Source organism: Aquarana catesbeiana, linkage group LG06 (assembly GCF_042186555.1).
Source record: "Aquarana catesbeiana isolate 2022-GZ linkage group LG06, ASM4218655v1, whole genome shotgun sequence".
Classification (NCBI taxonomy): Eukaryota; Metazoa; Chordata; class Amphibia; order Anura; family Ranidae; genus Aquarana; species Aquarana catesbeiana.
This window is the reverse complement of record NC_133329.1, coordinates 348,797,611-348,814,219: the sequence shown is the minus strand read 5'-3', so window position 1 is coordinate 348,814,219 and position 16,609 is coordinate 348,797,611. Positions and strand designations below refer to the sequence as shown.

The window sequence follows — 16,609 nt, the reverse complement described above, 5'->3', positions numbered from 1 at the left end:
AAGGAAGTTGATAGCCAGTAGCCAATAGCTGCCCTAGCGTAGGTTTTCATCTGTCGGACTAGCATACAGACGAGCGGATTTTTGGACCGGACTCGAGTCTGTCGAAAAGATTTGAAACGTTCCAAATCTAAAGTCCATCTGATTTTCAATCGAAAAAGTCCGCTGCAGGTCCGATGAAGCCCACACACGGTCAAATTGTCCGACGGATTCGTTCCGTCGGACAAGTGTTTACACAGCATAATAGATCAGGAACATAGGCAGCAATTATAATCTGACAGATGCCCTAATTGTTCCACCAATTTATTTGAACTCTTAGCGATAATCATAAAGTAGAACTATAGGCAAAGCTTTTTTTTACATTTTGGATTGAGTAAGGGAGGGTTATAACCCCTGTAAGGTTTATTTTTGCCATCCCATTGGGGAGATTTCCCTTCACTTCCTGTCCTATAGCCAAACAGGAAGTGAGAGGAAATCCCTGCTAATTAAGGGCATCTCTTGGGCACCCCCAGCTCACCAGAACTAGTTTCCCCATTGGAAGATTTCCCTTCTATTACTTTTTGGGGACAACCCAAAATTTGGGATTTTCTTTGACTTTCATTTTCAATGATAATGGCAAACAGGACATATATAAGGTAAATCCTTTTAAGGGGGGGCACAGACAGCAATAAAAACTAACAGGTTTTCTAATCCACCTCCTTTTAGACTTTAAAGAAAGCCTGTGACCACATCCTAAAAAAATAAAGACACTGCAGCTGTCAGTTTATACCTTATTAAAGCGGAGTTCCATCCAAAAGTGGAACTTCCGCTTTAAGCACTCCTCGCCCCCTTACATGCCACATTTGATATGTCATTTTTTTGGGGAGGGAGTTAGTACCTTCTTTTTAGTGGGACTTTCTGTCCCACTTTCTCCTTCCTCTTCCCGGCCTCTTCCTTTCTCCTCCTCTCGCCCTAGGTGGCCCCTTCCTGCCAGCAATCTTATGGGACACGTCACAGGTCCCAGAAGATTGCCTGGCCAATAGCAGAGGGCAACGCAACTCGTGTATGCGCAGTGTGCGCCCAGCTGTGAAGCCATAAGCTGTCACGGCCGGGTGCCCCCAGTTGCTATGACAATGCCATGGAGAGGAGGGGGAGAGGAGCGAGGCTCTGGGCGCCCACATCGCTGGACCGTGGGACAGGTAAGTGTCTGTTTATTAAAAGTCAGCAGCTACACTTTTTGTAGCTGCTGACTTTTAATAAACTAAAAAACGGGCAGAATTCCACTTTAATGATTTTCTGCCATCAAAGAGTAACCTTCTCAAAGTCACTATTTGCATATTTATAAGCACGCTTCCCCACATGGCAGTGATCAGTGCTGCTGATAGGCACCTTTTGACTTTACATTGTGGGGAAAGGGAAATGCACCATCTCCTCTATCTCCTCTGTCAGGATCTGGAGATGCATAGTCTGGGCAGTGTTATAAATAAAAGGTATAAATAGAAGCATTTACAACATATTGCCAATGGTGTAAAACAGTGGTCTCCAAACTGTGGCCCATAGGCCAAATGCAGCCCTTGGCTTAACTTTATCCAGCCCTTGGGGGAGTATTCTTCACATTAATATGAAGCACTGTTCCTCCCCCTGACACCAATGAGGCACCATTCCTTCCAACAACACCAACAGTGGGGTATAATTACTCCCACTGACCACAACAGTGGGGCACTACTCCTTTCACTGATGCCAATGATGAGGGATCATTCCTTCCACTCTTCCACTGACACCAATGACGGGGCACTATTCCTGCCATTATTACCAATGATGGGGCATTATTCCTCCTCTTACTGACCACAGGCATTGGAATTGTTTTACTTCCACTAACCACCAAGTCTGAGAGCTTGAGCATTTCCTACTTCCACTGGCCACAATCAGACCCCCTCCCACCCAAAGTCTAAAGGACAGTAAACTGGCCTTTCCTTTGGAAAGTTTGGAGACTGCTGGTGCATAATAATTAACTAGTGCAATGATGCCCCATAAACCGATACCTACAACAAATGATAATTCGACAGTTCACAACAAAAACGGGATGCTGCAGAGAGCAATATCAAAGATAGATTAGCATCAACATGCGGCTCAGAAGATATGGGTTGGAGCTATGCTGGTTAGTTTTTAAAGGTTAGTACTATTATAGAAACCTTATTGAAAGTTTAAAAGTAAGAATTTAATCCTTATTGAAAGTTTTTACAATGCATACTTTGCACCTTTTACTTGCATGTCTATATAAGGTACATATGCAGCTGTCATTTTAAAGTCACCATATTTTTCCTTTTACAGCAGCAATCACATTGTGAGAGTCATGCAATTTAGTCTGCTGGGGTTCCATAAATTTTGTTTTCTTTCTTCCTCTCAATTGCTACTCCTATTCACTGTTTTGTGAGTCACTATTTGATTTAATGTCTGCCACAAAAGCTGTTCTCTCTCTTTCAATAGGCGATTTTGTTTCACCTGTATGTATTCTGGATACGGAAGGGAAAAAAGCATAAGCAAAGCTTATATTTAACTCTGTAGGGTAGCAACCTTTTGTGCTGTAATGAATAAATGACATTACATTATAACAACGGTGCCAGAGCAATTCATTTGTCATATTTATTTTACCTTAGTGACTCTTATAACAAACTATATTAATGCTTAGCTTCCTTGACAATGGTATACATTATTCAGCATGCTCATAATGTTCACTATCCTCACCAACTGTGTGTTCATGACCATGAGTAATCCCCCGGAATGGGCAAAGAATGTAGAGTAAGTATCCATATGAGTTTGATATATTTTATGAAATCTAATGTCTTGCAGGATCTTACATGAAGATCTCATATACACTATATTTCCAACAGTATTGGGACACCCGCCTTTACACGCACATGAACTTTATTGGCATCCCGGTCTTAGTCCATAGAGTTCAGTATTTAAGTTGGCCCACCCTTTGCATTTCCTATAACAGCTTCAACTCTTCTGGGAAGGCTGTCCACAAGGTTTAGGAGGTTGTCTTTGGGAATGTTTTCCAGAAGCACATTTGTGAGGTCAGGCACTGATTTTGGATGAGAAGGCCTAGCTCGCAGTCTCCACTCTAATTCATCCCAAAGGTGTTCTATTGGGTTGAGGTCAGAACTCTGTTCAGGCCAGTCAGGTTCCTCCACCCCAAACTCGCTCATCCGTGTCTTTATAGGCCTTGCTTTGTGCACTGGTGCGCATTCATGTTGGAACAGGAAGGGGCCATCCCCAAACTGTTCCCACAAAGTTGGGAGCATAAAATTGTCCAAAATGTCTTTGTATGCTGATGCCTTAAGGGTTCCCTTCACTGGAACTAAGGGGACAGTAAAGGGAACTCTTAAGGCATCAGTATACAAAGGGACTGCTGAGCTCTGAGGAAGAGGGGATGTTCCCTTCGAAACGCGTCAGCTGGCAGTGATCCCTGTGAGTCCCTTTGTGACCTCTGGAGAGCGCCGTTCATCATAGACTGTATGCTGTTAGTCGATGACTTTTTACATTGCAAAATCTTCTATCCTGTTTGTGAGTAGTTTCTTTTCATCGCTTTTAATAAATTTACATCCAAACGATAATGCACATAGCTGGTGCGCCCTTTCTTTCTTTTCTATCATCGATCACTGGAACTAAGGGGCCAAGCCCAACCCCTGAGAAACGACTCCACACCATAATCCCACCTCCACCAAAAAATTTGGAGGGGTGGCCCAATACTTTTGGCAATATATTGACTGGCCTGCACAGAGTTCTGACCTCAACCCGATAGAACACCTTTGGAATGATTTAGAGCGGGGACTGCTAGCCAGGCCTTCTCATCCAACATTAATGCCTGAGCTCACAAATGCACTTCTGGAAGAATGGTCAAACCTTCCCATAAACACACTCCTAAACCTTGTGGACAGCCTTCCCAGAAGAGTTGAAGCTGTTTTAGCTGCAAAGTGTGAGCCAACTCAATATTAAACCCTACGGACTAAGACTGGGATGCCATTAAAGTTCATGTGCGTGTAAAGGCAGGCATTCTGATATTTTTGGCAATATAATGTTCGTTGGGTATGTTTAAAGGCATGGTACACTTTCAGATGTTTTGGTAGTTTAACTAGGTATCATTGTAGTTATATTCTCTGTGTCATTTGTTTGCCTTACCCTGTAATGATAGACTCACATGTTGTGGGCTGCAGTTTGTAGTGTCATGGCTGATCGATTCCCCTATGTCAATGTATTCATTCACCTAGCTTGTCCTTATTCGAAAAGGAGCAGGCAACTTCTTATTCGGGGTCACACAGAATCCAATCCATGCCTCGCCATTTCCTCTGTGTTGCATCACAAATGTTGGAGTGCTCATGTGATGAGACTGCATGGTGAGCTCTGTTAATTGCTCTGCCTGTTTGTGTCTATGTCAGATCTAATAACCGTGAAGTTCTCACCTGCACAGCACTAGACTAAGAGACGCAGGGATTGTGGGATATATAGTTTCTTCACAGGAAGTGTCAGTTCTCAGACTACAGACAGAGTTCATGCATTAACTTGTGCATTGCCATGGGGCATGCCTCATGTTTGAACACAAACAGAATCTTCCGACACAGGAATGTGAAGATTTACTCTACTATGCCCTGCTGTGCATACAGGTCAACAAATGACACCGTGAAACTACATGATCAATGCACATCTTACGCAGGTGAGAAACAAAAGGTGCTGGTAGGAACGTTTATAATTCCCTTAAAGAAGAATTCTAGGAGGGGTTGTTTATATTTTAACTGTCTAACAAAATCCATTTTTCTTTGCAAAAACATTCCGTTTTTGAAAGGTAGAAGAATTTTGACAGGTAGAAGAATCTCCCCATCAACTGCGCCTGGTTTTATACTAGGGGTGGGCGGAGCCTGATGGTGGAACTAAGAGACTAGTTCCTATCAGGTCTGCTCCACTTTTGGTTGGCAGTGCCTTGCAGTGGGCAGATCCATAGCCACTATTTAGTCCAATAAAAGCTTTTGAATCCACCCACTGCTGTGTAATGTCACTCAAAAGTGGAGCAGACCCATTGGTCACCCACCCAATGATAAGTTTTTTCCCATATAAATGAGGCCGGATATACAGATCTCATAGACATGACGGCTTCCCAGCACTGGTACAGCCCACTCTGAATACTGGTGTATTTATTTATACCAGATCAGAGTTGGTCTTAATTACTGCCAGTTTCCTAAGCAGAGAACTGGAGGTAATTCTTTAGGAATCTGTCGATCCCATAGTGACATATTCTTAACGTGGCAGTAGTAAGAACTACCTGAATTTGCCACACGTATCGGCAAAGGTACCAACACTGGTGCAAATGCTTGCCTGAATTAGGCAAAGGTAGTTCTTAAGGGAACTACACCAAAAGAGTGGCGGTATATTCAATCTGAGCCCCCTGATAAGGTCCTGAAAATACCTGGGTTTCCAGGCTTCACTTAAGCTGGCCATAGATGGATTGAATCTCGTCCAGTTCAGCAGGGATCGGCCGAGAAGAAAACCATCTATAGGCAGGCTGATTGTACCCAAGTCAATCCATCAGTTACCATTGTGTTCTGCCAGCAGGGAAGGCTACCTGCCGGCAGAACACAACAGCTCTGCGGGAGGGGTTCTCCCATCAACACCTAATGTGTTGATGGGGGGATCCAGTGATTAATTTATGGTTTGCCTTAGTCCCCTCCCTTCATCTACCCAGTCATGACTCATGTGCCAAAAACAAATTATTCTGATTGTCTGTCTATTTTCAAACGGAGTCTCTTGCCTACTGAGGACTTGGGCAGATCTTAGTAAGTTAAAAAAATGACTACAATATACACTATATTACCAAAAGTATTGGGATGCCTGCCTTTACACACACATAAACTTTAATGGCATCCCAATCGTAGTGCGTAAGGTTCAATATTGAGTTGGCCCACCCTTTGCAGCTATAACAGCTTCAACTCTTCTGGGAAGGCTGTTCACAAGGTTTAGGAGTGTGTCTATGGGAATGTTTGGCCATTCTTCCAGAAGCACATTTGTGAGGTCAGGCACTGATAGGGACACTAATTCATCCCAAAGGTGTTCTATCGGGTTGAGGTCAGGAGGACTCTGTGCAGGCCAGTCTTTCTCTTTCAACATTAGTGCCTGACCTCACAAATGTGCTTCTGGAAGAATGGTCAAACATTCCCATAGACACACTCCTCAACCTTGTGGACAGCCTTCCCAGAAGAGTTGAAGCTGTTATAGCTGCAAAGGGTGGGCCAACTCAATATTACACCCTAACACCCGTACACACGATCAGACATTCCGACAACAAAATCCATGGATTTATTCCAACGGATGTTGGCTCAAACTTGTCTTGCATATACACGGTCACACAAATCTTGTCGGACTTTCCGATCGCCAAGAACGCGGTGATGTACAACACGTACGACGAGCCGAGAAAAATTAAGTTCAATAGCCAGTATGGCTCTTCTGCTTGATTCCGAGCATGCGTGGAACTTTGTGCATCGGAATTGTGTACACACGATTGGAATTTACGACAACGGATTTTGTTGTCGGAAAATTTGAGATCCAGATCTCAAATTTTGTGTGACGGAAATTCCGATGGACAATGTCTGATGGAGCATACACATGGTCAGAATTTCCGACAACAAGCTCCCATCGAACATTTTCATGTGTACGGGGCATTAGACCGGGATGCCATTAAAGTTCATGCGCGTGTAAAGGTGGGCGTCCCAATACTTTTGGTAATATAGTGTATTTGCTTGTATCTTTTGATGGTTGTTCAAATATATTACAGTTTTGTTGGTGGCTATAACTTTACTGGATGGGCAACTTTACTATGGAATAACTCATTGGAAATTCTAGTCCAGGCTGAATTATTATTATCTTTGTCCAAAGCAATACATTATTTGAGTACTTTATAAGTCATCTCTTATAGAAAGGAAGCAAAATTGAAATTATACTCGCAATTACAACAGCTGAAGATGACAACTGTGGGCCGAATGCCAAAGAATTGTGACTGTGATATATATAGAAATCAGGCAGACTGCAGAGTGAGGGCTATGGAGGGACTCCCCAAGCCTTTCATAAATATGGGTCACTCCGACTGGTCGGCCAGAGATGTTAAAGATTAAAGCTGAACTCCAGACACACAAAAAAACAAAATATTTAGAGCAGTTGTTTATTCCTTAAAAGATAACCATTTTTTTTTTCTTTTTTTTTCTTTTTTTTTTTACATGCTACTAGCATTCAGTACCCATATCTCTCTACATATCATTCTTTGTCCTTCCCTGCAAAGCATCATTCAACCTGAAAGGGAGGAGGAGCAGCATTAGGAGGTTCTGCTGCATGCACATGAATTGACAGAGAACCTGCTGATGGGAGGAGAGAACAGAGTCATCTTTTCATTGTGTTGCTGCTCCTTCACTGTCCAGTCAGCAAGCTGCAGGTGGGGAGGTAACGCCACTGTATTCCTTAAAACAGTATTAAACCAAAACCCAAAAATATAATATATAGCAGCTTACCAATTATTGGATGAGGTGGCTGCATGGGTGCCCATTGCCAGCATACACCTTTAAAAGTTGAACATGTGACTCAAAAACGCAATGCAGGCGTATTTTTGAAGCATTTTTGTTGGATTTTCTATTTATTTCAATGAGGACTGGCGTCAGCATGCAGGACTTTTCAAGGCGTACTGCACCTGCAGCACAGTCGTGTGAAGACTCCCATAGGTTTTAAAGGGATTGCATTTTTGTTGCATTTTCAGCTTGGTAAAAGCAGCCTTAGTTTTTACCTGGTGATCTGGCCAGTAACACACATTCTCCAATAAAGTGCCACCACTTTGGATGAAGCAGCAAAGGGGGCACTTTTGGACAGCAGCATTCTGGGGGGAGGGGAGTGTTAAAACTACTAGCAGATTAAAGCCATGGGCCGAATATTGGGAAAAATGGCCAACATTCGGTCTGTGTGTATGTCGCTCTTTCCAACAGAAGCCAGCTGTTCGGTTTCTGTTGGACGTGCATTCTGGAAAACCAGCAGCCGACCAACTCTCTATCAGCGCTCTCAGCCAATGGCAGAGAGCGCTGATCAGAGTGTTCTGGCGGAGGGGGCCGTCCCCCTCTCAGAACACAAACAGCTCAGCGGGGGAGATTGCTGGACTAACCTTGCATGGTTAGTACTGTGGATCCGACCGGAGCTGAAAATAGTGCGTACATGGCTTTAGGCTCGGATCACACTATCCAACTCCAAAGTTGTATGATTTTCAGTGCAACTTTGGAGTCCGATACAACTTTGAAGTGACTTTGATAAGACTTTTAAACTCTCTGGTATTGAAGCCATGCTAAAGTCGGATCAAAGTAGTGCAGGAACCTTTTCTGAAATTGCAGTGACTTCAGTAGTGTCAATTGGAACGGCTCTCATTGAAATACGTTGAATTTTACATGTCCTGCGACTTTGGGTCTCACAAGTCAGATCCTAAGTTGCACAAGTGTGAAAGGAGCCTAAGATACACTAATAAATTGAAGCTGAGCTCCAGCTAACACTTTATAAGCAGTTATAGCAAACAGTTTTTTCCTTGTGTGATAAAGGTTTTACAGTTTTAAAGGCTTGTTCACTTTAATTGTATTTATTTTATTTAAATCCCAGCTCTCCTGTGTACCAATATAGCATTATTGTACTTATTTTGCATAAATAAAACAGCTTTCCATTTATTGAACACACGCTTACCTCACTCTCTTCATGGCTGTTTAAAAACAATTTTTCATTACTTCTGCCTTACTTCCTGGTCAGACTTTAGGTCATGACACAGGAAGGAGTTGACCAGCTGATCTCATTAGCACACACCCTGCATCATCTACCTTCAGCTTCCTGTGTCATGACCTAAAGTCTGCCCAGGAAGTAAGGCAGAAGTAATGGACATGTGTTTTTAAACAGCCTTGAAGAGAGTGACGTAAGCGTGTGTAGAATAAATGAAAAGCTGTTTTATTTTTGCAAAAGAAATACATTAATGTTATATTCTTATATAGGGGAGCTAGGATTTGGGGGAAAAAAGGTGAACTTAACCTTTAAGTAAAGGAGCCAGCAGTAGTTGGTTTGTCTCAACCCTGTACTTGCTACATCTGCAGGACAGTATGTTCAAACTTACTGCCTGGATCATTAAGTGAAAATAAAAGAAAGTAAGCCTAAAAAAAGAAAACTAATGCAGCCACCACATATAGGAACTGGTAAGATGCAGTATAATAAATGCTTGCTTTTGGGTTTAATACTGCTTTAAAGAAGATGTGTTATCTATGGGACAAAGTACATGTGGTAATTTGCCCAATGTTTCCAGTGCTTTCTAACTATAGTAATAAGATCTGATCTGCCCCCTCCCCTCCTGCTGTGGCTGATCCAACAACTGCTTTGAAGGAGACAGTTGATTCATAGCAGCAGCATGTCCCATGACAAGCAACAGCAAGAGGAATGCAGAGAGAGGGGGAAATGTTAGCCTCTGCATTCCCCTTGCTGTTGCTTGTCTCAGGAAATGCACTATTAGAGTGTCAAAATTGATGATTTATCTAACTCTGTGGAACACACCACATTGTAGTCAGTGTTGCCAACCCCCTGAAGTGAAATTTACTGGCAGGATGACAAAATTTACAAACGGCACCACTTTTTTACTGGCAAAAATCATGAAAATTACTGGCAGATCTGCATTTTTTACTGGCGCTGCAAAAAAGTACCTAAAGTTACTATTTTCAGTGCTAAACAGTACAAGGATACATATTTGAACTATAAACATATAGCTAGTGCTATTAGCAATGTGTTTAAGCTAAACAAAAGTTAAAAAACATATTTCTCCATTGACATGAAGGTCAGGTTACTATAACCCAGCTAGCACTAGGTTCCCTCCTTACATCAGAGTCTGCAGGGATCCCCCTTACAGTGAAAGGGAACTCTTATGTAAAGGGGAACGCTGCAGATCATGATCTAAGGGGGAACTCTGATGTAAGGGGAGGCTCTGGTGACCAGAGACCACCTTATATCAGATTCCACTGTGTTCCCTTTACATCAGAGTTCCCAATTACATCAGGGTCTGCAGATTGAGTTCCCCTTTGCACTGTAAGGGGCAATCCTGCAGACTTTGATGTAAAGGGGAATGCCAGGAACTCTGCTGTGGTGGGCACTCTGGTGACCAGAGACCACCTTCCGCAGAGTGAATACACTAAGGTAAGGGGAGTTACTAATTTAGGGGGAAACCTTTATATCAGTGCCCCTTACATTATTGTATTCACTCCCCCTTACATCAGCAACCCCCCTAGACTGGCCTGGCGGTGCTGTCACTGACCTCCTCTCAGGTGCACCGTGCAGGGCTCAGTCAGATGGCTCCAGCTTGGTGGTTCTGGTTTTCCTATGGTCTCCTCTCCACAGTCCACACACGTCTGACTTCTCCCGTGACCCCATGATCCCGGCGGCGCTCCCACTCTTGACTCCTTTCCCGACTCCCCCTCAGAGACTGCAGACATGATGTAGGAATAAGTCAGAGGCTGCGGACAGGAGATGGTCAGAGGCTGCGGGCAGGAGATGGTCAGAGGCTGTGGGCACAGGAGATGGTCAGAGACTGCGGGCACAGGAGATGGTCAGAGGCTGTGGGCACAGGAGATGGTCAGAGACTGCGGGCACAGGAGATGGTCAGAGACTGCGGGCACAGGAGATGGTCAGAGACTGTGGGCACAGGAGATGGTCAGAGGCTGCGGGCACAGGAGATGGTCAGAGGCTGCGGGCACAGGAGATGGTCAGAGACTGCGGGCACAGGAGATGGTCAGAGACTGCGGGCACAGGAGATGGTCAGAGACTGCGGGCACAGGAGATGGTCAGAGACTTCGGGCACAGGAGATGGTCAGAGACTGCGGGCACAGGAGATGGTCAGAGACTGCGGGCACAGGAGATGGTCAGAGACTGCGGGCACAGGAGATGGTCAGAGACTGCGGGCACAGGAGATGGTCAGAGACTGCGGGCACAGGAGATGGTCAGAGGCTGTGGGCACAGGAGATGGTCAGAGACTGCGGGCACAGGAGATGGTCAGAGACTGTGGGCACAGGAGATGGTCAGAGACTGCGGGCACAGGAGATGGTCAGAGGCTGTGGGCACAGGAGATGGTCAGAGACTGCGGGCACAGGAGATGGTCAGAGGCTGCGGGCACAGGAGATGGTCAGAGGCTGCGGGCACAGGAGATGGTCAGAGGCTGTGGGCACAGGAGATGGTCAGAGACTGCGGGCACAGGAGATGGTCAGAGGCTGCGGGCACAGGAGATGGTCAGAGGCTGCGGGCACAGGAGATGGTCAGAGGCTGCGGGCACAGGAGATGGTCAGAGCAAAGGCTGTGGGCACAGGAGATGGTCAGAGCAAAGGCTGTGGGCACAGGAGATGGTCAGAGGCTGCGGGCACAGGAGATGGTCAGAGGCTGCGGGCACAGGAGATGGTCAGAGGCTGCGGGCACAGGAGATGGTCAGAGGCTGCGGGCACAGGAGATGGTCAGAGGCTGCGGGCACAGGAGATGGTCAGAGCAAAGGCTGTGGGCACAGGAGATGGTCAGAGCAAAGGCTGTGGGCACAGGAGATGGTCAGAGGCTGCGGGCACAGGAGATGGTCAGAGGCTGCGGGCACAGGAGATGGTCAGAGGCTGCGGGCACAGGAGATGGTCAGAGGCTGCGAGCACAGGAGATGGTCAGAGGCTGTGGGCACAGGAGATGGTCAGAGCAGAGGCTGTGGGCACAGGAGATGGTCAGAGCAGAGGCTGTGGGCACAGGAGATGGTCAGAGCAGAGGCTGTGGGCACAGGAGATGGTCAGAGCAGAGGCTGTGGGCACAGGAGATGGTCAGAGCAGAGGCTGTGGGCACAGGAGATGGTCAGAGCAGAGGCTGTGGGCACAGGAGATGGTCAGAGCAGAGGCTGTGGGCACAGGAGATGGTCAGAGCAGAGGCTGCGAGCACAGGAGATGGTCAGAGGCTTTCACTTCTGTCACTCACTCACTGACGTCCTGCCGTGGCCGGGCCCGGTAACATGACTCCTCCTGCTCCCCCCCCCCGCTGAACCGCCGAGAACTGAAGAACGAGCGGCGGCCGGCGGCTTCTGTTCAAAAATGGCGCCAGGCGGCATCATTACATTACTGCGCATGCGCCGGCCTGCCGAGCTCGTACGATATTTCCCGAGTCCTGCAGGCTTCGGAACGGCGCATGCGCAGTTGCATGGCCGGCCCGCAGCCATATTTTTTACGGGCACCGGCTGCCCGTAACGGGCATTCACGGGCGCCCCGAAAATGGGGTGCTTTTTACGGGCTGCCCGTAAATTAACGGGCGGTTGGCAACACTGATTGTAGTGCAGTGCAGTGTGTAATATAACAGCATTTCAACCTTGCATTGAGCTCAACAAACATGGTGTGAACGAGATAGCTACAGTATGTGTAAGGCAAGCCATACATTCTTAACATTTTCTTTCCTCCTACCACGAGTTGCAGGAAGAAAATCACTCGATTCCCCCATCAGCACCATCAGTTTTGAAGGGGAATGCCTCCCGCAGGATTATTGTATTCTGTCAGCGGGAGGAAATGGGGGGGGGGGGTTGCTTGGGGAGCCTTCCTGGCTGACAGAGCACAATGATTATAGCTGCTGGCAGTAATTACACGCCAGAAACCTGACAGACTGGTTTTACCGAAGTCAGTCCATGGATTGACTTTAGTACAACCAGCCTGCCCATAAATGGATTTGTCCCTGCTGAACCAGCCGAAATTCGATCCATCTATGGCCGCCTTAAGGCTGTCCTGAAGCTGCAAATTTTGTGTTACAACACTAAAACTGATCAAGTGGTAAGGACAGACTGGACAGACTTGACCCACAACCACAACTTAGAAGACAATTTAAGGCCTGATTCACACTGATGCAGTTCTGCAAGCTGCATTTTGTTGCGGGCAGGGCAGCCGATTCATTTGAAGGTCCGTGCTCCATTTTTTTAATCATAGCCTGCACGGGAACTGCAAGTACAATGCGATTCCTGGCGCAGGAGCATGCAATGTGCCATTAGGATTAATGATGCTTACTAGATTAATGATTACTAGATTAAGAAGCTGACTGCACAGAATTTAGCTTCAACTATATAGTTCAACCATTTAGCGGTTTACCTTGAGTTTAGCTTTAAACAAGCTTTATTAAGTTTCAAGCAGTGATAAATAACCAATTAAAAACCATCTTCTCACCTATAAGACTATTGCAGTATGATGTGGTTGAATAGTATGGATTACCATAGTCTGCACATCATCATTGCACTTTACCTGTTATAGAAGGAGCCCAAATATTTTAAAGCAGGCTAGACTGTTGTAATTCAGTTCAAATGTATTTGTTGCTGTTTTTTTTTTTTCTTAGTCTTATATAGTAAAGTGTGTAATAATCTTGTTGTTTTGTGTCTGTTGTCCATGAATAATTCATACACCACAAGGTCTCTTTAATTGTGTCTTTCAGATATACCTTCACTGGGATTTATACTTTAGAATCGCTGATTAAAATTCTTGCAAGGGGCTTCTGTTTAGAAAAGTTTACTTTCCTGCGTGATCCTTGGAATTGGCTGGATTTCAGTGTCATCCTGCTTGCGTAAGTTTTCTTCTTGTGGTCCATAATTGAACATTTATTTAATAACTTAGTCTTAGTCATAACCACATCATAAGTTTGAGTGGATCATTTACATTGGAACCAGTTTTCTCTCCCGCAGAAGATGCATACAAAATAATATTCCCGTAGATTCTTGGGTTCCATGCCAAAAGGATAGAGGGTGATTTTTCTACACATAATAAAAATGGATTTATTTATTTATTTTCTTTATAACTGTATTTTAATGTGCTTAAGATGGTTGGGTTTTTGTTGTTTCCAAGGATACCTTGGTCGAAAGTTCACAACCAGGATATTATTCATAGCTGCTCCAGCTCCATTCAAGCGCATAGCATTGTATGTAAAAAATAAAATATAGTAACCTACCATTGGCAGTCTCTGTAAGTGGAACTTAATCAACATTAACTATTTGGAGTTCTTTTGCTGCTAGCATTAGAAAATAGACAGGAAAGTATATCGTATTTACTTGATTATTTTTATTTTTTTACATTCCTTCAGTTACGTCCTGGTTTCCAGGCCTAGGGTAATGATGTCATACATCCCAGAAGTCTTTAGGCGGGGATGAGGGGTTTTCCCAGCTAAGTATACCCTCCTACCTGCATGCCTGAGTTAAGGGCAGATGGATTCCAGAGAATAAATGCTGCATAAGTCATCTGCCCTTACCCAAGATGGCCACGGACAGAAATGCTAGGGGGTGTTTTTCAAAGTGATTTCTCACCAAAATAAAGCATGGAGACACGGGCAGATGGGTTAAATGGCGTTGAATACTAAATAAGAATTAAATATCATTTTTAGTTTGCGGTGCTTAGATGCAGTGTAGTTCCGCTTTAATGATAAACATGTATCCAAAAGATTAAAATACTTACCTTACCATTTTCTTCAATTGCTGGGTAACCAGTCATTTGACCTAATACTCAAGAATTTAGTTATACGATCTCGGGTCAAGGATAGGATCAGACTGACTGATTCTTTCCTTGCAACCAAGGCGTTGTATCATGCGGTCAGCATGACTGTAATCCAAAAGCAGCATCTTCTTCTGCCAAGTTATGCCCACTGTTAGTTTTGTAGATTGTTTGGGTAGCAGAATAAAAAGGGTGGGTGTATGTGTGTATTTAACAATAGTTCTGCTTTAGCATGCATTTCAATTCAGTTTTTTTTAATTTTTACCATACTCAAATCACATAGAATTTTTAATAAATGCACATATGGACACACACATGTGTTCAGACACAGTAATGTGTGATTTTAACTGCAGATAAATATGTAAAAAGTGCATGTAAAATGCACTGTTGTAAACTGAACTTTTTGAAAAGAATAGAAAAGCCATAAAATGCAGTACTGACTGCACAGATACATAGGCGTGCGCAGGAAGGTTGCCAGGTGTGCCTGGGCATACCCTAATCACTATATGCGGTGCCGATTCTCCCTACTGCCCGGACTTCCTCCCGTATTGGGCCCCTGCCCCCACAGTGCTGCTGACTTCCCTCCTCTTCCCCTGGCTACTGCGGGGGATGTTTCAGGATGGAGAGCAGTGGAAGGGGCTAGTAAATATATAATTTACCGGCCCCTTCCTTTTCTAAATAAACACAGTCAACACACTCACTCACTGTGTTCATTCACAACTGAAGCATACTAAACTGTGTTTAACCACTTAAGGACCGGAAGCATTTGCCCCCTTAATGACCAGGCCATTTTTTGCGATACGGCACTGCGTCGCTTTAAGTGACAATTGCGTGGTCTTGCGACACTGTACCCAAACAAAATTGACGTCCTTTTTTTTCCCCACAAACAGAGCTTTCTTTTGGTGGTATTTGATCACCTCTGCGTTTTTTTTTCTTTTACGCTATAAACAAAAAAAAAGACTGGGATGCCATCTGCGTGTAAAGGCAGGCGTCCCAATACTTTTGGTAATATAGTGTATAACTAAAGGCAAAACTTTTTTTTCAGTTTTGGATAAAGAGGAGAGAGATTATAACACCCGTCAGTTTTTGTTTTTTTTTTAACTTAGAACTCGGTCAGTGTTGCCGGATATAACCTGAATAGCTGATCAGTGTATTCTGACAGGGGGCGGGGAAGTCTCCTCACTGTCAGAATACAAAGGCTCAGTGGGGAGGATTCCCCCATCCACACATTTGAGTCTTTTTTATTTGTACAACCCGTTGGTTAAACAAAAAAAAAAAAAGAAAAAGAAACATCTCTACGGGCTGCCTTAGAACACGTATGCAGATCAAGACTTCCAACCTCACCTGACTGCTGGTCTGTAGTTTTGTTCCAAGGCCAGGTTGCAGATTCAGAAAGAGAGGTCAGCAATAGCAGTACGACATTTTCTCCCAGAAATGGTCTACTTTAACTACTTAAAGACCGCCCACTGCATATATACGGTGGCAGAGCGGCTCTATTGCGCAAAACAATGTACCTGTATGTTGTTTTGTGCACTAGATACTGTGGGCACACGTGCCCGCTGCACGGTGGGGGAGCCAATCTGCGGGTCCTGCGGTCCCGATGTCTGCCGGCCACCCGCGATCGTTCCACAGAGAGGCAGAACGGGGATCTGCCTTTGTAAACAAGGCAGATCCCCGCATAGCTCTCAACTGTCCCTGATTTGGAGCAATGTCCCTCTGTCCCTCTTTCCTCCTCATTTGTCCCTCATTTTGCTCTGATCCATATAGTTGTATATAAAATGCACTTTTTATCTTTCAAAAAATGTTTCCCAGTGCTAAACCTTTGATCCAATTTCTAAATTGCTGCATTTGTACATTTTAAAAGCCAATATAAAGGAATTGTAGTGGTAAAAGAAAGTCTTTGTGGATTTATTTATTATACCTTTTTTTGGTTAATTCTCCTTTAAGGGGGTGTGGCAGGGGGCGTGTCCTATGCATACATACGTTTGTTAGTAGGTGTCCCTCATTCCCATCTCAAAATGTTGGGAGGTATGTCCCCGTTCTGACAGAGAAGTACACTGAGATCTTCTGTT

At 44.6% G+C, this 16,609-nt stretch overlaps 1 protein-coding gene across 4 annotated transcripts in view; it reads left to right on the top strand.

The window, feature by feature from the left end:
* Positions 1 to 16,609, top strand: part of LOC141147039 (sodium channel protein type 2 subunit alpha-like) — a 265,941-nt gene that overhangs the window by 83,500 nt on the left and 165,832 nt on the right. The window contains exons 4-5 of one of the 4 annotated variants that reach the window (XM_073634017.1): positions 2,686 to 2,775; positions 13,492 to 13,620. In XM_073634017.1, the coding sequence (XP_073490118.1) occupies positions 2,686 to 2,775; positions 13,492 to 13,620 (219 nt within the window). Of the gene's footprint in view, positions 1 to 2,685; positions 2,776 to 13,491; positions 13,621 to 16,609 lie in introns of those variants that run through there. The other 3 variants (XM_073634015.1, XM_073634014.1, XM_073634016.1) reach the window with 3 other exon arrangements.